Source organism: Serinus canaria, chromosome 28 (genome assembly GCF_022539315.1).
Source record: "Serinus canaria isolate serCan28SL12 chromosome 28, serCan2020, whole genome shotgun sequence".
Lineage (NCBI taxonomy): Eukaryota > Metazoa > Chordata > Aves > Passeriformes > Fringillidae > Serinus > Serinus canaria.
In genome coordinates, this window is record NC_066341.1 from 137,828 (window position 1) to 159,702 (window position 21,875).

The following is a 21,875-nucleotide window of genomic DNA, read 5'->3' on the forward strand; positions in this document are numbered from 1 at the left end:
GGGGAAAGGAGGAACAAATGGGGGATTTTGGAGTGATGGCATTTGTCTTCCCATGTCACCATTCCATGGGATGGGGCCCTGTTCTCCTTTGTTTTCCCTATTAAACTTTCTTTCAAGCCAGGAGTTCTCCAGCTTTTACCCTTCTGATTCTCTCTGATTCCGCTCGTGGGAGAGCAAGTGAGTGGCTACGTGGTGCTTGGCAGCCAGCTGGGGTTAAAACACCACAATGATTTGTTGTTGTTGTTTAAATCAAATTGAATTGATTTTACGAAAACCCAGCCCGCCCCGCAGCCCAAGATGGCTGCCAGGAGCCCTCAGGGGCGGTGCTGAGGCGGCGCCAAGATGGCGGCGCCAAGATGGCGGCACTCCGGACTGCGGCTCCCAGCAGGCCGTGGGGACGGGCCTGCCCCGCCCGGCCGGGCGCCGTAAGCGGCGGCGGGGATTCTGCTGCTTCTGTGTGTGTGTTTTACCCATTCTTTGTTTGTTTTTGTTTTAATATTAAAAAAAAAAAAATCGGAATTTTCAACAGCTCTAGGTTCAGTGTTTGCTTGGAAACCAGTGCTGGCACTTGGTATCCGCCCGTATCCCTCTGAACACCTCACAAAATTAAATGTGCATTTTCCGGGTACCTCTGCAGCAAGTGGCCCCCGGGCATTTCTTTTTTTTAGTCCAATTCCAGTGACTTTTAAGCTATTCTGTGATTTGAGCAGTGGAAGGTAAAATCGCATAGGACCACAGTCTGCGGCGGGTTTAAGGTGTAGGGGTGAAGCACTGTGTTATAAGTGTTTCCAAACCTTGAGAAATGTCACGGCAGCCCCATAAACCATGTTAATCACAGTCATGTGCCCTTCTCCTGGCCCTCCTGTGTGGGAGTTTGCTGGTGGAGGGCAGCAGAGGCTCCTCAGGGGTTTGGGGTGAAAGCCCCGGGAGCCGAGCACGGCTCAGTGCTGGTGGGCACAGGGGGAGCGCAGGACCCCCACCAGATTTCTTGGGGACAAGATGCATCTTTGGGACCCCAGCCAGATTTCCTGGGGACAGGATCCTCCTTTAATCACTTTCCTCAGCTGGCTGCAGCCTCGTGGTCCAGCTCACACTGCTGCTGTCTGTTCCAACCAGTTGGCTGTGTTTTATGGCTCCTTCAGGGCTTCCTTCCCTCAGTCATGCTGCTGCTGCCATCCTGCCTTCAGAGCTGTTTCACCTCGTGGTCCTGCATGCCACGAGGCTGGATGTGCCACAGGCTCTCTGACTCACTGGAGCAAGTTTTGGGGTGTAGTTTGAAGACACGAGGGAGGGCAATGGAGTGGGAAGGACTGTGTTAGCCCCGTTTGACCCAGCACATGTAGGAACTTGTGGAATGGAGGCTGATATAAGGTTGTGTGTGCTGCTCCCTAGGACAACAGCTGCTTGTATGCTTAGGTGTGCATTTTGAATTGTTCCTGTGGCTGCTCTCACAGCCTCTTCATAATTTCTATGATTGAGAGAAGCACAAGTGGTTTTCCAGTCAGCTTACCAGCTCCCTTCCTGCCAGAGGCTCAGGCAGGCTTGGATTCAGGGCTGGGGAAGCAAACACCAAACGAGATTCTTTTTCCTTTCTACTTCAACTGCAGGAAGATAATTTTTCTAATCAACACTGTTGGATGACTCAGAGCCACATTTAGAAAGGAACATCAAGAAACATGTCACCCTCTGTAGCCCTTCAACCACGTACATGCCCTTCTTCCCTTCTCTGCTTCATGAACTGGAAACACCTGGAGAATTCAGTGATGATAATCCTGTCAGTCCCACAGCCTCTGGTTTTCATTAGCTTGGGACACAGTGAGCAACTAAGAGAGAAAGAAGAGCACTCTGAACCATTTCTTTTTTTTTTTTTTGGTTTGTTTCAGGCAGGCAGGAAGGTGCTTTACAGGCTGCAAGAGTTCCTTTGTTTTTCCTTTTCTTTCTGAGGGATTGTTTGGGCTGAGCAAAGCTTGGCAAGGTTGATGTGTAAATATGAGAGGATACCAGAAGGAAATGAAGTTGGATTGTTGGAGAGTGTGCTCATTCCTTTGGCAGCAGGCTGCATGGGAAGCTTGTCACAGCAGGCATCTGAACAGACTGGGGGTGGTCAGACCTGTGGCCTGAAGTCTGGCAGGTCTCAACAGTTTCTCTGCTGTCAATCCCTCCTCCTTTTTTGTGGCCCAGCAGTTTGCTGAGACCCACAACACGGCCCATTTCACTAGCTGGGAAAAACAGACACTTTATATCCCCCAGTTTCTCCTGCAGCTCCTTCTCTGCTCCAAACATTGTTCATAGAAGATCTCCTTCCTCTCTTTCACACTGATTGAGCTCCAACTCCACATATACAGGGGTGCATGTATCAAGGCTAGAAGCAATTCAAAGCAGAAGAAATAAGCTGTTGTCAACCCTTTACCAAATTCCTTCATTTTACTAATATGAGTACCTCCTAACAATCCACTCTCTTGTAAACTTTCTGTTGTAGAAATTATATAATATCAGTAGAAGTTATATAATATCAGTAGAAAAGGTGGCACTAGACTGAACATCAAACTTGTCTCTTCCTGACATTTCCTTTTAAATGAGAAGATGTGTAAACCCTCACATCTCAGTGAATTTTTTGCTCTGTGGGTTCTCTCTCCACTCTTCTCAGTGTGTGTGCTAGTACCAGCCTGAAATACGTTCTCATCAAGTATCCATTACTGATCACAGATGAACTCTGGGCTGAGAGTGATGAAAACAGTAGATCTGCTTTTCCTGTGCCTTGATCCAAGGGAAATCTTCCTCTTTTCTTTAATAATCCCAGTTACCTGCATTTCCCAGCAGGATCTTGGAACAGCTGAGTTAGTGAATTTTACACTATTTTGAACAGGATGGCAGAATTCACTCGATACCTGAGATACACACCTGCTTGGGAAGCCTGTCTCACTGCCAGCATTAGAAGAACAGGGTACAGCAGAAGAAAGCAAATGCCACCCTGAATCCATGCTAATATTTCTGGCTAATACGGAGTGGAGAGGATCCGAGAAAAAAATGAATCAGCAGCCTCTACTGGAGGATTTTGGCTGCCCTGCTTTTCTCTGAACTGGTCTTCATGGGTGAGACCTTCCAGCTGCAGAGGCAGGGTTTGCATTTAGAGCACGGGACCATCCCTGCGGGCCATCTCCTCCTTGTTTCTACTGTTCCAGCCCGTTGCTGGGCCCCAGCCAGAGGTTCAGGCTCTGCCTTGCCGTTAGATGGCAATGCAGATCCACGGATCCTTCTCTTCCTCGAGTCTCCGGAAAGTGATGGTGCTGCAGCTGGAATGGCTCATAGAGCCTCAAATCTTCTATTTCCACCTATCTCACTTTTGAAGACTGAGGCACCTGAATTTGTTTTGCCTGAAAGAAAAGGAGCTGGCTGCCTGGGATGGCAGCTCCCTTGAGTTCTCAGTGGCACAAGTCTTCTCTCTCTCTCCATCCAGGCCCTCTTTTGAGTGCAGAGGTTTGAGGGGTTTTTGCTCTTCCATCAGTTGACTCATTTGTCTTTTGTTTTGCTGTTTCCACCACCATTTTGTTGCCTTGCTTATTATTCAGCTTATAGCCAACCCTCTCGGGCAAGTGAGTCATGGGCTGCCTCAGGCCAAAGCCCAAGGATACAGACTTCTTCTGAGGGTCATGAATCTTCCATCTGGGAAGTTATAAAGAAGTGAGAAATAGCTACCACCACAAAATGCTTTCCTCCATATCAATTTTTCAGCTTTTCCATTGTCTGCACTTGACTGGTTCATTTAACATGTGCATTACTAGGGTTTTTTTCCTTCACATTGCCTTTTCCACCAGAAAATGTCACCAACTCACATCCAGCTTTTGCTCAGAAAACTTGCAGGTTCATTTGTGTTCCAAACCCAGGCAGGTTTTCTCCTCAAAACTAAATATAAATACCTTTTTTTTTTTTTTTTTTTTCCTGGAGCCTGTTTGAAGTTCAATTCTATGCCAAACAGTCTACCAACTCCAAGTACTGCAATTTTTTTGCTGGGCAGCTGACCAGAGCAGTTGTGGGACTTTCTGAAATCTGATTTGGATACTTGCAGCAGGATCTGCTTTACTAGATGACTTCAGCTGTGTTACTGGCAGAAATCCTCATTTGTAGCAGAAAGAATGACAGTACCATCTTTTTTTAAAAAAATCTGTTATACTGGTGGAGCAGATGGAGAGCTCCTGACTGTGGCTTAGAACAGGGCAGGAAGATGTTGACACTGTCCCCCATGCCAGGCAAGAATGGGAGGCTGGGGCTCTGCTTGACAGTCATACCTCACACATTAAAGTAAGCACCTTCCAGCTTGTCTGGATTTAAAATGTCTAAACAAAGAGGATTTTGTCTTAATCCCCAGGAGAAGTGCTCCTCTATCACAGAAAGGCTCTCTTTTCCTGGTGCACAAGAAGTTACTAGTGTTCCTAAGCCCTCTTGCAGATGTGAGCAGTGTGCTGCAGATAAGTTGTATCAGGAGAAAGCCTTATCACTTGGCCTTACATATTTTGTGCTTATCCATTGGACTCTTAAAAAAGCTGTTGCTTTTAATTACTCCTTTCTCAAAGCATTTATTAATAATTTATTATCTCTTTGTTCATTTGGTGGAGATGTAAGTTGACATATAAAGTGAGCCCAGTCATTTTATAACCAAGCACATCTCAGGTGGAGAGAAGCACTGAGTGATAGGAAAGGCCTTACTCATCTTAGCACATGGTGGTACGGCTCTAGTTGGGGCTTCTGGTACTTCAGAAATATAAATACCAGTGCCTTAATCTGCCCCATCACCTGAAGTATCTGAGGCACTGAATAATTAGGTGACAGTTGCATATTGGACTGAAGAATATAACCTTGTTTTAGCACTGTTAAGCCTGCACAGCCATTCACTCTATGAATGAACCTTTCCCAGCCTCCTGCTCCCCAGCACCTGGTTTGGGTGTCAGAACCCACAGTGCTGCAGCCTTTCCTCTGCATCTTTGGTTAATGGAGCAGGAGAACAGTGTTTGGGTTGAGAATGTGCCCACCAGCTGAACTGAGTCTTTTGGGAATCTGACAAAAAGCCCTCTTTAGTACCCATGTTGCAGAACTGCAGGTAGAGTCTGGTCAGCCTGAGCAGAGCGGTCACCTCTCATCCTTCATCCCTTGCTCTCTCTCTGCTTCCAAACACAAAGTGTCCCCAGAGAGACATCAGAGGAGAATCCTTAGTGTTCAGCACTACTGACCACAAGTCCTGGGATCAGAGGGCTTCAGGGAACACAAAGGGTCTGCCTTGGCAGAACGACAGCACTGGCTGAGGGATTTCCTCAAAGACGCACAGGTTCTGCCAGGGCAGTCAGCATCAGAATTCTCCCAAATGTTTCAGTTTCCCTGTGATTGCTACCAGAAAATAAAGAAACCTTTATTTCCATATTGAAACCTTTATTTCCTCATCAAAACCTTTATTTTCTTATTGAGCAGCATCCAACTTCTCTATTGCCCTTTTCAAGGAGAGCAGCACAGCAAACAGCAAAACAGCCACTGTCAAACAACCAACCGCACCAAAACCCCACCTGCCTAGCAAATGAATGTCTCTATTCTGTCATTATGAGAAGAAGTTATAAGACCCAAGATCATCTCAACCATCTTAAGACATCTTAACAAAGCACCTAATTCAGGCAGGTGTTTCTTTTTTGCTCTAGTCAATGGAGTAAGGAAGCTCTGAGAACAGAAGAGGAGACATTTTATAAATGCTGTTGCTTTATTTCTTCTGCCCATAAAAAAAATCACAGCCCACCTGGGTTTTAAATTGCTTTTCAGGCTTTCCTAATGAATGTCTCTGAATATTTGCATGTCTTTTGTTTGCCCTCAATATGGGGGAAAGCTTAAGTCAACAAGTTTTTATTTGATTTGTAAATAATGCCAGAGTGACACTTTATTACAGATTCCCAGAACTCCAACTCCGTGTCTTATCCTCCAGATATGACATACCAGGGACATCACCAGAGACAGGCTGCCAGGTGCAGGATAGGGGACAGAAATTAAAATAATTTTGAGGAAAGACCATCTAGAACTTTACCCTATACCTCTGTTTAGCCTACAAACTGTCAGGAGCTGGTGAAATAATTGCTCTGGACAGATAATAAAACATCCTCAAGCAAAACTAAGGTATTTAATATACTGCTCAAGTCAATTTCCCTTATTTCTGCTGTCCTTTTGCTTTTAATAGTGGTTTAATGAAAAATCCAGAATTAATTGAAACTGGCATTAGGCATTCATGTGTTCCGTGAGGATTTCATTGCTTCAATATTTCATTAGCTGACTTCACTGCTATGCTTCTCCTTATGCTACTTTCATAGGCCAGGATATCATCCCTTTTCATTAAATGAAGGGTCCCAGTGTGGGCAGATGGGGGTACATGAGGAAGGTTTGCAACCACATCATAGGCAAAGAAATAAAAATAATAGCTGCTTTCTTCCTGCCACCATCCCCCCTTTTTCTATAATGATTTGCATCTGAGCCTTGATGGGAAAGAGCTGTCCTAAAAATAAACAGGATCTGTCTGAAAGGTGTCTGACGGAGGTATTTGGCAACTGTCAGGCTGTCACGTATGCTAGAAGGATGGAGCTGATGGACTCGCTGACACCAGACAGGCTCTGCTGAAGTGAGAATGCCTTATGCTCCCCTTGGCACTCACTGGGCACATTCTGTTGGCCAGAGCCATCAGAGCACGGTGTGTCTGGGGCCTGTGCCAGGCCTGGCTGCCGTCAATGAGAGGCTGCCCTTGGATGGCTCTGGGAACTGAACCTTGCTTTACCCCTGAGACTCTGGCTTTACACCTGGGATGAAGTTTGGCTCCCTGAGTGAATGTCACCCCAATGGGGAAGGAATCACCAGCCCTGGGCTTGAGGGTTTCTGCAGGTCTCTGAAAATGAGACCCCTCACTAAGGTACCTGCTTATGGGGACCAGAGCCTGACCTTTCTCCTTTTCTTGACTTTAACAGCTTTATCCCCCAGTTTCTCCATCTCTAACAGGGGTAGAGTTGTTCTGTCTTCAAGGTAATTGGCATATTTGTAAATCCAGGCATCCTTAAATGCTCCCAAACCATGACAGTGCTAAACTCAGTTCCTGTTTCCCACAAGGTGCTTCATGAACATGTGTTACACCATACTGCAGTCATGAGGTGAGTAAACACAAACACCAAGGCATGACATGACTCATCTCACACCTTTGCAGCAACTCAGTGGCAGAGCAAGGACCCAAGAATCCCAGACCCACCAAAACAATCATACCTTTGGAGTGACCCAAGCTGAAAAGAAATGCTGCAATGGAAGCTTCAGTTCTTCTCAATTGTATAGGGAAATCTCCACTGCCCGTGGCTGTGGTGCAAGTGAAGGTATTTGCTGCTGTTCTTGTCAGAGACGTAATGTGCTAGGGAGGGAAAAGGGAGGTGTGGAGGAAAGGTGGAAACCTTCTTGTTCCCCCATGGGAGAGTGGACACTTTTCTTATTCTCAATGGCAGCTGACTGCTGCCTTATCTGAAAATCAGACTGTTTTGTTATCTGCTGGGCGAGAGCAGCTCTTTTTTAGTGAAGAGCAGACCCTGAACTCAACAGTCTTGCAGTACTTTGGTCTGAAAATACTGGTCTATGTTGAGAAGAATGGACAAGGGAATTAAAGCCTGTAATATGGGCTACAGAAAAGTTACCTTCAAGATAAGAGGGTGACTTGATCTTTTTGAGAAAAAGAGCAAAAAAGGCTTCCTTATCTTCATGGTGTTTTGCTCTGAAGTATCATCTTGTAACTGCCAGAGTCTGCCTTGCAGGATCAGTCAATTACAGCCTGTGGCTGACATCAACTCCTTCCTTTCAGAGGTGGCATTGTATTTCCCAAGTATGGCTGGTTCCTCTTGGCACTTCAAGGCCTCTGTGCCACCTGTTTGTGCCTGCAGCCCTGTGGTGCTGATCCCACTGATGCTGCACAGGATACCCAGCCCTGCAATTAGACAGCGGTCTGAAAGGAGGAGGAAATCAAGACAATGAACCATCGAGGAGCTCATGTGAGTCAATATCAGATGTATGGGGGTATGATGAGGAGTGAATGAGTCCTACCCCTTCTGGAGGGTCCCAGGTTGTTTGTGAGCAATAACAGTGCAGGTCTTCTGGGGGAATCTGCACTGCAGTGATGAGAGTGGTTCACACAGCCAGGCTCTGGCTCATCAGGGTGCTGTGGCTCTCCTCTGTGAGGAATTTGTCACTATGCAGCTGTACTTCTCTTCATTAAAGTGGCCATGTTAAATAGCTGTGAGGTTGCTAAATGCCTACTTTGCTAACTGATCTTCTCCCCAGCTGGCAGCTTTTTAGAGCAGGAGACATGAGGTTGCTAAACCCATAAATTTCTCACATGCACCCACGTTTCTAATGTCTGTGGGGTTCTGGCTTTAAAAGTCCTCTGCCAGCCATTGGCATAAAGAGTACTTCGTGAAGATACTGTAATTATTATGGGACTTAGGGGTGTGTGGAAATGATTCATGGAGACGTTTCCCAGCCAGCAGGCTCATGGAGCCAGGTGAGCTCTTCCCTGGAATGTGAAGCATGCAGCGTGGCAACTGGGAGAAACAGGTTTGGCAGGACGTTTTAAGCTGTTTGCAGCAGCCAGCCTCTTCAGAGCCCCGTCCCTGCCTCGCTGATCTCCCGGCTGGATGCTCTGCTCTGCCACAGCCGCCCTGCTGAGCTGGAGAGGATGGACATGCTGCGCAGGAGCCTGTCCCGATGGAAGAGGTACCACATCAAGGTGCACCTGGCTGACGAGGACCTGATGATGCCCCTGACGGTGCGGCCCAGGGACACGGTGATGGACCTGCGGGCTCTCTTGGTACGGGAGGGCATCACTTCCTGGAAGAAGACATTTTATTACAACTCCAGGCAGCTCGAGGAGCACGAGACCCTCAAAGAAGCCAATATCCAGAATGGTTCTGTCCTCCTCCTTGTCAGCAATAAAAGGTAGGCAAGGAGCTCGTCTGCCCTGGGCGTGGTGCAGAGGAAGGGGAATGCTCGGTGTGTCTCTCAGCCCCTCGGGACACTTTCTTGTCAGGGTTTGTGGAAGGCAGATCAGGAACCGAAATCCTGCCATTTCCAGCAGGATTGAGGCTCCAGGCTCTTCAAATCCAGACATGTGCTGTGAAATAAGCAGTTCAGAGGAGGTTGCTGCTGCCTGTCCTGTCTCTGGTCAGGTCTCGTTTTCCTGGATATGTGGCCAAACAGAGAGAGAGAAACATGACAAGAAAAAGGGCAGGGGAGATTGTGCAACATGGGAGAATGTTTGGGAACCTCTCTCTTGTCCTGTTGTGCCCGTGTCTCCCTGCTTCTTTGTAGCAAATACTTTCTGCAGGTATTTGGGGATGGCAGTCCTTGTGACAGGAGAGGTGCTGCCAGCCACCAGCTTACAGCAGAGCACGAGCAGTGTGGGCAGGGATGGCAAGAGGCTGCAGCTGTCCAAAATGTGTCTGAATCACAGCAGAAAGTACAGTGAGACCAGAGCCTCCCAGGAGAGCCAGGGCATGGGAGATCAATCACAGCAAGCACTATGTTCTAGTGGGGATGAAAGCTGAGATAATGGACCTTGGACTAACTGGCCCACAGGACAGTTTTGATTCAGTGTGGTGAATTTATGTCCACTGCACTGTCTTTCCTAATGCCGGGTTGTTGCTGCCAGCATGATTAATTCCATGAAGCATTTTGGGGATACTGGGTAGAAGAGGTATGTTGTGGGTATGTGGTGTCTAATTCATCTTTCTAAATCCTGAGCCCTCTGAGTTATGTGTCTATGCTGATCAGAGCTTCCTCTGCAGAAAACCCTGCACTAAATACTTCAGTTCCTGATTATATCCCACATACTGGAATGGTCCTATTTTCCAGTCCAGAGGCAGCTTGAAATCTCACACAAAGAAGATTTAATAAAGCGTTTCCTTCCAGAGCCCAGCCAGACACAGGAGATTTCACATCACTCAGCTAACTGCAAACCCCAAGTCACCCATGGCCCTTTTCTCCAACATCTCATTTCAGTTCTCTGATTAACTTGGCTCAGCTCCTCCTTTTCACCTGTTTTTTAATGGCAGAAGCACTTCTATTTATTGTAGTTTCCAGTATTTATTTTCCTACATTTTACAGTCTGAATTTTTGAAAGTAAAAAAGGATTTGGAGGGTCTGAGTTAATGGAGTGCACATATTGATGCCTGGTTTCCATAAAAAGGAAACCTTTCCTTAAGGTGCTGTGCACCTTCCCCCATGCTGCAGAAGCAGGTGTAACTGCAGCAATGCAAAACTCACCAGGAGATCCTGCCCTGGTGTGCTGAGTTCAGAGGGCCCAGCTGAAGTCACTGGCTGTTTTTGAAAATCTAGAGCCTGTTGCTGGAAGGGCCAGCTCAATTTTTGTGAGTACACTAAAAATGAAGTGGTATTTCTAATATTTTTCCCCATGGATTTCCTGCTAACCTTCCTGATTTCTAAACTAGCACCTTTGGCCAATCTCCTATTGCTTTTTCCAGGGCTGGGTGCAATGTGGGGAGTGCCCAGTCTCTACCTGAAGTCATGTCTCCTTGGTTTTTTTTTTTTTTTTGACGTAAAGGATTATCGGGTTGTGCCAACCTCACCTACTCCCAAAGGCATTTTTGTAAATGCCCAGATAGTGGGGATACGTTTCTCTAGAGGTTCATGGGGTGACTGAGCTATGGTAGGATAGTTCCCTGGGATTTTTTTGTGATGTGTGGCTAGGCAGTCCTGGGCTGAGGGCAGGTTGTGACTCAGCACCTTGCCAGGTCTTCAGCACAGAGAGGTTTAGAGGATTTTAGATGCCTGTCTCTTGCTGCCACTGGGACTCAGGAAATAAAGAGTGGGAGAAGGCTGCATTGTAACTGAGATTACAGGACCAATTTGAGTCTTGATATCACTCAGGCAGATCTTTAGGTATTATAAATCCATGTTGCACCAATAATGTCTTTGGAAATACACTGGTGTGTATCAGCTGGGCAATAACCAGTGAATAACCATGGGGACTATAACAAGAGTAGTCCATGCACTGTTGAGACTGTCTAGGAGCCACAGGAGCAGAGAACAGTGAAAACATGCTGCTGCATTTGGCCAGCAGTCCTGAGGATTTATTAGTTGGTTTTAGTGTTTCACCAACTCAGTGAAGTATGGACCCCTGCCCATCTACTTCTTCAGTTCTCCCTGAAAGTCTGGATGTATCTTCCTTACTCTTGTGTACCGAGGTACCAGCCAGAGAGAGCACTATTAATTCCAAAAGTGGAGTTGCTGTGATTGCCAAGGTCTGCAGCTCAGTGTCGTGCCTATAAATATTAATGGTCACTCTGCATGCTGTGTGTTCCTGCAATGGGCTCACGGGACAGTTTGCTTTGAACCAGAGAAAACATGAAAATGACCCTATTTTTCATCCTCCCCTCCTCGCCTAATGCCTTTGTAGATAATTGGCATTTAGCAAAGGCCAAGTCAGCATTTCCACTTCTTGCTCGTACTTTCTGGGGTTTGTAACTTAGTCATAAAAATTCACTTAAGGCGGGAGCTTGGCAGGAAAGGGATCAGCATACCAGCTAATGCTGAAAATTTATTTAGACCTTAATGTTTAAAAGTTCGAGCAAGCCGTTTTGGAGATCAGTCAACATGACCTCTCGCCCTGGGAAAACACATGGGCTGGGCAGAACTGCAAATATCACATCCACCTAGGATGCAATTCCCCTTTGTGCAGAGCCTGTTAATCACATTACTGCTGTGCTGACTGAAATTGCAATCCTGTTGCAGTAAAGGCTGAGAAAAGAACTCACTCACAAACAGTTTCTGCCCTGTAGAGTGACATATTACAATAACATGGTTTGCCAGTGGGTAAAACAAGCAAAGCAACAGTTGAAATGGGAATGAACAAGCAGAGAAATGCCCCAGCTCAGTGGCCATGGGCCAGCATGTGGTGTAGAAGCCATCAGTGCCTAACAGGAGACCAGCAGTGGGTCTTGGCACAGCAGAACAGCCACCCAGCATGGCTGGAAAAGCATTCAGGGGCGTGCAATAGGCTGTCCCAAACGCCCAAGGCATGCTCAGTGCTGGCACTGTGGGCCACACCGTGGCAGAACCCGTTTGGCTGGCTCTGGAGGCAGGGCCAGGGAGCTGCTCAGCTGGTCTGGTGGTGATGTGGGAGTTCTGAAACTGGCATGAGTCTTCCTGAATTTTGTCTGCTGCAGCAAGCTGCCCAGCAGCTCCTTGCTGGCTGCACTGGAGCACCGATCAACAGGGTCACCCTTGGGAGGTGGATGCAGTAGTCTGGTCACAGAGAGAGGAAGCCAGATAAGTTTTCCCATGAATCGGCCTGGGAGACTTTTGGGAGCTAGAGACAAAGAATTCTAAAGAATCTGGTATTTTGTAATAAGCTGTTTTGCCCATAAGGCTGTTTAAATATGGTGTCTTGTTAATTAGCCAGTCATGTGAAATGTATTGATTAAATGACCAGCCAGGTCCACCTGTATGGGACCAGGGTACAAAAGAAGCAGTTTCAGTAAAGTTGGGGCTTTTAGCCTCTCAGCTTTCTGGCCCAGAGTCTGTGATAAGTGACATAGCTGACCTGGGCTGGGTAGTAGGCACATGGAATTAGCTGCTTCTTGCTGATCATTTATTGGCCATGTTTGGATGTTCAGTGGGAGGTGGAGGAATACTGCCTTGAACTGGTGAATCCTCCACTTAACCCATGAACTGTTTCAAACAGAGGATGTCAGTGGCTGATCCAGAGGAATCCCCAGTGTGCCTGTCACTGCCTATTCCTAGGGATGTACAGTTCCAGTTGGATCTGTATGTGGTGTAAGCACAAGCACATTGACAGAGCCTTTGCTCTTGGTTCCAGGCTCCTCTCCTGCAGTCTCCTCTAGCAGTCACCCAGGCAAGGTCTGTGCTGATAAATTAGGCAGTGCCTGGACTTCTGTCTGTTACAGTGATGGAGTATTGCACTGCAATTTTTGGCTCAGTCCAGGTGCATTTCAGGAGCCAGCATGGGCCAGGAACTGCTCCTTATGGGATGCCTGGATGTGTCCACGCAGGTTTGGAGAGTGAGAATTTAATAGGAAAACCTTGGCCATTCTGTGCCAGCTGTCCTCTAAATGCAGGAGAATATCCCAGGCACATTTGATTTACTGGCACAGACTTAGCCACAGGACGTGGGTCCCCTCAGCCTTTTGGAAACTGGGGTTCATTGAGGCCAGGCAGCTTTTCTCATCATACATGGCTTGCCTGGAGAATGGAGTTCAGGAAGTCATTGGTGAATAGGTTAAATAAAGTAGACGCCAGCACTGAGTTCAGCAGAAGTCTATTATCTGGAATCTATTGGTGTTGATTTTCTGGCCTGGAGCCACCTAAAAGCATCTATCTCAGGGCATTAGCTCAGTTACCATAACAACTCATCTAGGAAAAACTCCTGACAGCTCCAAGAGCAGACCAAGATCCCACGTTGTATGTCGTAGCCACTCTCAGGTCAAAATAAGCATGTCCAGGCTCCTCCCTCTCCAGCCTCAGTGTCCCCTGTAGTGCCAGTCCTTACAGAAGTTTTGACATGCTTTGGAATCTGTTTTATTCTTCAGAGGCTGCTCAGTTTGGTTTTCCAGAGGTGCATCCACGCAAGGATGGATATTTTACCTCCTGCCAGAATCACAAACCCATCCATCCTCGGGGAGCCCATTGCATTCCCTTCTTGGCATTCACTTTACAGGGTCTGATTTTTTGGAACTGTAAATGAAAACTATGACTGAGGCACTTGCACAAGGTCCAGTTTAGCTGATGCTGAACTCCTGCCTATGTTTGACTCTGTGGTGAATAAGGAGCAATGAGAGGCACTCAGCAGTGGCTCACTCCACACCTACCTCACTGCCCTATCAGCCCTGCTCACTGTCCCTGGAATTGCCTGGGACGCAGTCACCAAGCACAGCAGGTGATTTTGGACCTCTAGAAACAAAAAAAAAAAAGTAATGGGATCTGCACAGTTTGACCCTGAAGTAGGTTTTTACTCTGAGTTTCAGAGTGGTTTTGTGATGCCTGCTCTTTGCACTGACCCTCCTGCTCCTGCAGCTGCTCAGCAATTACTCCTCAGCACAGAGGGGAGACTTTTCAGCCCCATCCAGCTCTTACAGCCTTGCCCTGTTAAGCTGAGGCCTAGCAGCAGGCTCTGAGGCACCTCGCAGAGGGATAACGATCCTCTAAATAGCACTGGGAGTCTCTCTACTCAGGGAGAACTAATTAAGTTCTTCAGTACATGCTTAGACATATGCTGACCTGGTATGGCCTTAACTGGTCTGCTTCCACCTACCAGATAAATAATACTGGCTTAAAAATATCCCCCCAGAGATGTGTTACTGAGGCAACAGCCAGGTGGGGGGCTGACTGCATCTCAGTGGCTGAAGGTAGTATTTCTGTGTATTATTCAAGGGCCCAGCTCTCTTCTGGTGTCCTCAGTTAAGTGATTTTTAAGTTCTGAAAGCATTAGTGCAGTTACCTCTGCTGACACCTCACAGCACACAGGTCAGACAGTCACACCTGTATTTAGCTCATTTACTTATTGTTCAGCCCAAGAAGCTCATTTAACAAAAACACAGGGTTGCAGCGATAGAGAATGTGGTCCACAGGATTGGAATTCCTCCCTGTGCAGTTGCATGGGACTGCAGCAGATGAAACTCAGCTAACATGTCCCCAGGGGTCTGTCTTGGTTCTAGGCAAAGAATTAATGAATGGGAAGTGCATCCTAACGTGGGTTTCTTTCTGGTGTGATATGTCCCAGCTCACTGGACTTGTCTGTAGTTGTGCTGATTTATATCAGGTGAGGATTTTGCCCAATTGGGGTAAATCCCCCCTCCTGTGTCAGGGTGTTTTATGGGACAGATGTGCTACAGGTTGGGCTCACAGCAAACCCTTGGCTATCGAAATCCCCTCAAATTTCAAGTGACGAGGAAAGTGCTGAAATATGAATCCCGCTCTGGGTTTTACAGAAAACCCAACCAGAAACTGATATAAGCCTCGCTAGACTGATCCTTTGCTAGAGCACAGCAAAAACTCCCACTCCACAGACTCTAAAATTCTCTAAGATCTGATTAAATATTTGCAGCACAGGCTCAGTTTCTTGTCATTAAATGAACACATAATTGCAAACAGCAATTCACAGGAGTCAAAAGACTCAGCTCCGCTTAGTTGCAGTCCAAGGTGGGATAATGAGCTCTCCAAGCAAATCCCAGCCCCAAAGAGGTACTCCAACAAACTTGGAAGAGTTTTAGGTTCTCTGCTGAGGACCCCAGGGGATAGCACTGGGTGATTTCTAAGGGTTTTTGGAAGAGCATCTTAGAAAAGAATTCTACTTTGCTAAGTTTAGGCCTTCTGTGGAGGGTCTGGGCCCCTGTCAGAAGATGTTGCTAGACCCACAACCCCAGAAAGCTGCCTTTAGTGCTAATGCCTGAGGGAGAATGTGTTGAGAGCAGTTCGAGCTCTGTGTTACTGCGAACGTTCTCAAAGTGCTCCTAAAGCTACAGACCACCCTTGTTCTAAGATGAAAAATGGATTTCCAGGAGCAGGCACTAAAGAGGAAGAGCCTTGCTTATGAGAAAAAGGCTTCCAGACAATTGTGGATTATCTGAAGGAGGGTGAAGGCATCTTCTGTGGAAGGATAAACAGGTTTGAAACCCTGCAAGTAGCTTTTTCTGAGTTATATAGTGTGATTGAAGAACAAAACCAGTCAGAGGATGAGCTTTACATTCTCCACATTCAGGGTCAGTGCCTGCTTGGTCAAATGCCATTTTTGATTGCATCTCTGCAGTGCTCCAAGTATTTGCCTCTTTCTTACTCAGATAATGCCAAAGAGCACAGCCCAAGCCATGAGGGACGGGGAGTGTGACAAGGGCTGAAGGAAGCAGATGGAAGAGAGCTGGCCCATGGAAAGGCAGCCTGGCCACCAGTGTTGGTAAGTCCCTCCTGCACGCCAGCTCAAGGACTGTTCAGAAAGCAGCTCCAAGTGTTTCCAGCATGGTGCCCATGAATAATTAACCCAAACAAAACAACAAATAGTGTTTCCTCATCATCATGCCATGTGGACCCAGCTGCCAAGGAGGAGTGTGGTGAGACTGACTCAGCTCCTCAGAGCAATGAATCAGTGAAATGCCCAGGACAGGGAATTTCTGCCTGGGACACGGAGCACCAAGGAGCTGAGGGGGACTTTGCTTAGGGCCCCGGATGGGGACACGGGACATCCGAGCCTCCTCCTGACTCCTCAGGATTCTGCAGTAAGTTGCTGGTCTTGGCTTTTGTTTTCCTACATATGTAATGTAGAGATAATTATTTTTCCCTTTCAGCCTGTCCCCCCAGGTGTAAATGACTCAGGTTATGGACTGTCTGGGCTCCAGAACACTTTCTAAACAGTGGACCCCCATTTCCAGGTTACAGGCTTTGTACAGCAAAAAGTGGTGAGTGCACTAGAGGCAGTCCTGGAGCTTGGCAGCCTCTCTGTGTCCAAAGGACAGGAACTGGTTGGTCTCTGGTACAGCCACCACTCACCTGATCTCAGGAACCCACAGGAGACCAAAACTGTCTCATTTTGGAGGCAGGGTTTCTACAGCAATGAGCCTCCTTGTGTTCTGTCTGCAGCTGGTCCCCCACTTTCCCCTGCTCCAATAACTTCTGAACCAGCTGACCTGATTCAACCCAATCTGATGGAAAATGAGAGGTCTCCCAGACCCAGGATTCCTGAAATTTTCATGAGCAAACAGCAGTTGGATAGAAGAGAGACATTTAAGTTAATATTCTATTGAAGGGAAGGTAATTACACCTCTGGTTCCCTGCCTATTTTGGGATGCAGCAGCCAGGTGACCAGCTGGCATTTAGACAGGACTGGTCACTCAGTTCCTGCCCAGCTTCAAACCCCCCTGTGTTTGCCACCCCTTCCCTGCAAAGCAAGAAGCTGCTGGAGCAGCCAAGGATTTTGCTGGGAAGGTCTGGAGGGCATCAGGTGCCCTGAGGATATTGCAGTAAGCCGGGAGCACCAAGAAAGGAAGGAATAAGAAGCAGTTGTAATACAAATCAGAGGAAGAATGGGTTTCACCAGTTCCTTACTCACAGAACAACTTGATTTTTAGGTTCAAACTTATTTTCAGGAAAACAAAATGGATGTTTCACTAATCTCTACAGTACCTTCCCCAGAAAATTCCAGTAACTGGGAACCCTTAGCAAACACCCTAAATCTGCATTTTCTGGGTTTTTTGGCCATCAGAAAACATTTGATTCTTTTTTTCCCAACACCATCATTTGACAAAATGCTATGGAAAATAGAATTTTCCATTTTCTTTTTCCCAAAGAACAAAAACATTCCCCCCAAGAACTTACTTAGACTTTGCACAGAAAGAGATTCTGAGACAAAAACATGAGCACAGTCACAGCTGAACATTTTAAAAGCAAATGGGATGGACAAAGAGTGGGTTGGGACTAAGTGTGGGAAGAAGGAATGTGAGTTTTCCAAGGTCAACCAGCAAGGCAGGTACTGACTGTTGGGTCAGCAGTTCTGCCACTTGACCATGCAGTGCCTCTGCATGTCTGTCTATCCTGAAATAATGAATTTCTTGGAGCAGAGCCAGTACTTTCCTGAGTGCTTGGGAAGTGGCTCACACAGCCCTGGGTGTAGTCGTAAATAATAATTAAAATTAGAATAATAATATTAAAGTGGATGTGTGCCACTGGAGATGGGACACACTGAGCAACAGCGTTCTAAATCTATGCCCCTCATCTAGTAAAAGGTACAGTTTGCTTCACAAAGCCTGGGAGACAGGATTTGCTTCCCTGGGCTTGATAATCACAGTCTTTTGCTCTGCAAAAGGCAAACTGACCTGAGCTGAATTGGGTCCAATATCTACTCCAACACCTCCTGCTGTAGTTGGCAGCTCTGGTCAGCTCTGGAACCTTTTTGCAGCTCAGGGGGATATCTGGAATGACTAAATTAACCGTGGTGGTGTGGGGAGCTGCCTGGACTAATGTTTTTTTCAGAGATAGGCTTTGATTGACACTTCAAATCTGCCTGACAATCTTTTATTCTAAGTGCAGTTGCTGCCTTTCTTCAGAGCAGGAAGAACTGGTTTGGTTGCTGTCCTTCAAATGATGCATCTCATCACATGGGAAAGAGTAGGAAAAAACCACCTAGAAAGAGCCACAGGACCAGCATAAGGAGAGGTAAAACTAACTGGGTCTATGTGAGGTATTTCTGCTTTTTTCCTCTGTGCCACAATCCATTGCAAGACACTTGGAAACAGGGGCTGTGCCCTGAGGAACAAAAACTGATTGTTTTTTTCTTTGTTTGCTTGTTTATTGTGTTGTTTTTCACTGCAAGAGATTTGTTTAATGCTTTGCTAGTAGAACTGTGCAACTCTTTAGTGGTGAATCATGGAATTCCCTGAGCTGGAAGGGACCCTCAGGGATCATCAGGGCAGCCCCTGCCCCTGCACAGACCCCCCCAACAACCCCACCCTGGGCATCCCCGAGAGCTCCTGGAGCTCTGGCAGCCTTGGGACCATTCCCTGGGAAGCCTGGGCAGTTCCTCTCTGGGGGAAGAACTTTCCTCAAAATCTAATCTAAACCCCCTGGCACAGCTCCAGCTGTTCCCTAACATTTCCAGTTGCAGGGCTGGGAAGACAGAGGGATTATCTCTTTTACTCTGTGGTTTTACACTGCCTCTTCCACTTGTGTTCCCCGTGCTGCCTCTCACTCCTGGTTGCAGGTATCCTTAGTGCTTGCTGGGTGGTGGGATCACACCTCTCAGCTGCTGTCAGAATAGGTGGAAGCCACTTTTTATACTGGAATTTAGACATTGGGGGTTTACCTGAGTCTGGCCAAGAAGGTTGGATCACCAAATGGGCAGAGGGATGCTTCCAACCCTCTTCTGGACACACCTGGGGAAAAATAAGTCTTTTATTTGAGATGTCCTGTCTCTCCTTGCTTTCCTAGGTCCTTCAAAACCAGCCAGGCTCTTTGGAGTTTTGCCTTTCTGCAAAAGGCAAACTGACCTGAGCTGGATTAGGTCCAGGATCCACTCTAACACCTCCTGCTGTAGCTGGCAGCTCTGGTCAGCTCTGGAAGGCTTTCTGCAGCTCAGGGGGATATCTGGAATGACTAAATTAACTGTGGTGGTGTGGGGAGCTGCCTGGATACCAGAAAAGATGCTGACAGTAAGAACTGCTGTGGAATGGATGTCTCCCTTGTCTGTGAACACAGGTGTGGACGAGCCCAAGGACCAGCACTGGAAGCTGTGTTAGGTCCTGAGTGTGCTGCAAGATGGAGAAGTGTGCACCCTCACAGTGCTGCTCTGTGCTTGGCACTGCTGCTTGTGGGGACTGTTTACCTTTGGGATCCTGCTACTGATGGAGCACCACAGACATGGAATATCCAAAGCACTGCTGTCTACCTCCTCCTTGGAGCTGCAGCCAGGCCTTTCCAGCAGCTCCTTCTCCTGAGCCTCATGAGCAGAAGACAAGCCCAGGCAGGTCATCCCTGGCAGCAGCTGAGCTCCAGGCAGGCAGCTCAGGCTGGGGCACGTTTCTGTGGCTCCTCTGTGCTCCTCCCGTACCTGAGACATGCATGCATCACATGGTTCAGTTTACAGGGCCATCAGCCTGGCAGCTTTCCTCGCTAAATTTACTTTTTTAAGTTCCATCAGTGTTGTATCCAGGGGGAATGGAGGAACAGATGCAGCTTGTGAAGTTTGGCTTTAATTCATCCGCCTCATTTAATTTCCTGCCCTGCCTACTAATCAATGAGTCTGCACTGGCAGCTCTGGGAATACCACGGTTTTTCCTGATCCAGGAGAATTCAGCACCGTGGCACAGGGTCTCAAGCAGGCTGTCACTGTCCTTTGAGTGAAATCCTTCATTTTGGATTTCCCTCCCCCAGAACCCTTGCAGACACTCTCCAGCCCAGGGCAGCTGCTCCTCATTTCCTTGCAGGGCCCAGGGGCAGCTCTGTCCCATTGTCCCCCCCAGCCTGTGTGGCATTCCCTCCTGGAATGTAACTGCAATACAACACTGGAAGTGTTCTCCTTCAAGGGTTCCAGCCCCAGGCTTTGCTTTTCAGGGCCACACTCCTGGGGTCATTTGGCCCTTGCCACCTCCCAGGGGGATCAGCAGAGCCTGGCAGGGGCTGCTGTGTCCCCTTTGTCCCCCACAGCCCCTGAGCGTGTCCCTTTCTGTGGCAGCAGCTCTCTGGCCACAGACAGAAACACAACTTTCCCAGGCACCGTTCTGGGAAAAGTCTGTCAGAAGATCAGAGAAAAGAATGAGAAACAATTCTTATCTTCACTTGCTGCACCTAGTATTGTAAACACGTAAAATGTGTTGTAAAGATTTGTTTACCAAAAAGTAGTTTCTTTATTAACCAATAGTAATAGTGTTTTAAGTAAAAAACCAATTAAGTCAACCTGTAGTGAACTAGTCTGTAAAAGAGCAATGAGTTTCTTAGTAAAAACATCTTAATCAACTTTCTGTAACACATGAAGTCTGTACCAGTGATAAGCTGGCCAGGTTATCCTGGGATAACCTCCCGGTGTCCCTTCTCCCAGGACAGTGGCAGCCCCTCAGCTCAGAGCTGCTGCCAGGCACTGCCTCAGGCCTTCGGGGAGCACCAGTGGAAGGTTTCTGGCACCTTGCCTTGTTTAAGCAGGCTTCTTCTGCACTGGGGTTTTTGGGGCTCCTGTTAATTCCAGGCAGTGCTGCTCTGTTGTTCAGTCAGCCCTGTCCAAGGCTGCCTTTGCCTGGTGGTACCTATTCTGTGACACCACTGCTTTGCCTCACTGGTACAGTCTGTGCCAGATTGCTCTTTGCCTGCTGAAATGGACAAGTAAGATCCAGCTGGAATGCAAATCACACCGTGGAATGAAAGCTGTGGGGAACAAAATCCCCTCTAAGTAGTTATGTCAGCCTTTGTTATGGTGTGATGGCTCCAACTCTGCTCCTGCTCTGTGAAGGAGCAGGAGAGAGTCTGTTGTGCCTTTGTGTTTTCTAGGCACAAACTCGATGTAAAGCTGCCTTTAGGCACTGGCAGCCCTGATTGTGTGTGTGTGTGTGCAAACCTAACAGACAGATTCCACCCACTCTGGAAATTTGATGATTGCCTGGTTTTCTCAAGGCTCCGTTTCATGCACTACAGGCCAAACCCACGGGGTGATTGCCAGCTCTGCACAGGGGCTGAGATGACGTGATGAGGGAGAAGCACAGAGAAATTTCAATCTGCCACAAAATGTGCTCCTAATCCTCATGGCCTTGTAATTGTGATGCTGTCACTGGTGTCATTGCAGTTGTTCTTGTCACTGTTTCCCCATGTTTGGTGCTAAATATTGTAAATGAAGAGAAATATTTAGATTTGTAATGGAATCTAAATTTATTGTGGAATTAAACACACAGGAGCCTGAAAAGCCAAATGGAAGAGGTGTGTTTTCATTTCAAATGGCAAGTCCTAGCCATGTAAAGTGATATTTTGTTGATACAGCTGCTTTTACTGCAGATCTGCTTTGCATTTCCTCAGGCCACGGGTAACAAAGGATGAAGCTGAACGTTTTCTCACCCTTGAGAACTGAGGTGGAATATCTGTGTTAGAACTGGAGGTCAGTGTTGTGGGGGTTACCTGAGCTTGTGCCCTAGCTGTGAGATCCAGAGTGAGAACCACGCCTGTCCATATCTCCTGGGAACTCTGGCTTCCAGGGGGCAGCAAGGACCGAGAGTGAGGCGTGGTGAAGGCAGATGGATGAGCTGAGTTCAAAGTCCTCCTGGAAGCTATGGCAACAAAACTTGTCTATCTACTCAGAAAAGCCTTTGCAACCACCATAAATGACTTTA

The 21,875-nt window shown here is 47.3% G+C and overlaps 1 protein-coding gene across 10 annotated transcripts; it reads left to right on the top strand.

Moving 5' to 3' along the window:
- Positions 1-8,453: 8,453 nt before the first annotated feature.
- Positions 8,454-21,459, top strand: TINCR (TINCR ubiquitin domain containing). Of its 10 annotated transcripts, XM_050986074.1 has the most exons (4): positions 8,454-8,982; positions 15,861-15,973; positions 18,100-18,225; positions 18,997-21,459. In XM_050986074.1, the coding sequence occupies exons 1-2, from the start codon at positions 8,723-8,725 to the stop codon at positions 15,862-15,864; spliced, it is 264 nt and encodes an 87-aa protein (XP_050842031.1). In that variant the 5' UTR covers positions 8,454-8,722; the 3' UTR covers positions 15,865-15,973; positions 18,100-18,225; positions 18,997-21,459. The 10 variants fall into 10 exon arrangements, 2 of the variants coding, with proteins under 2 accessions (XP_050842031.1, XP_050842030.1); XM_050986073.1 differs by having other exon boundaries at positions 8,455-8,982; positions 15,861-18,225; XR_007780287.1 differs by lacking the exon at positions 8,454-8,982 and having other exon boundaries at positions 15,862-16,292; positions 18,095-18,225.
- Positions 21,460-21,875: the final 416 nt, after the last annotated feature.

Coding starts and splice junctions, on each gene's coding strand:
- TINCR (XM_050986074.1), top strand. CDS start 8,723: ATGGACATGCTGCGCAGGAGCCTGTCCCGATGGAAGAGGTACCACATC.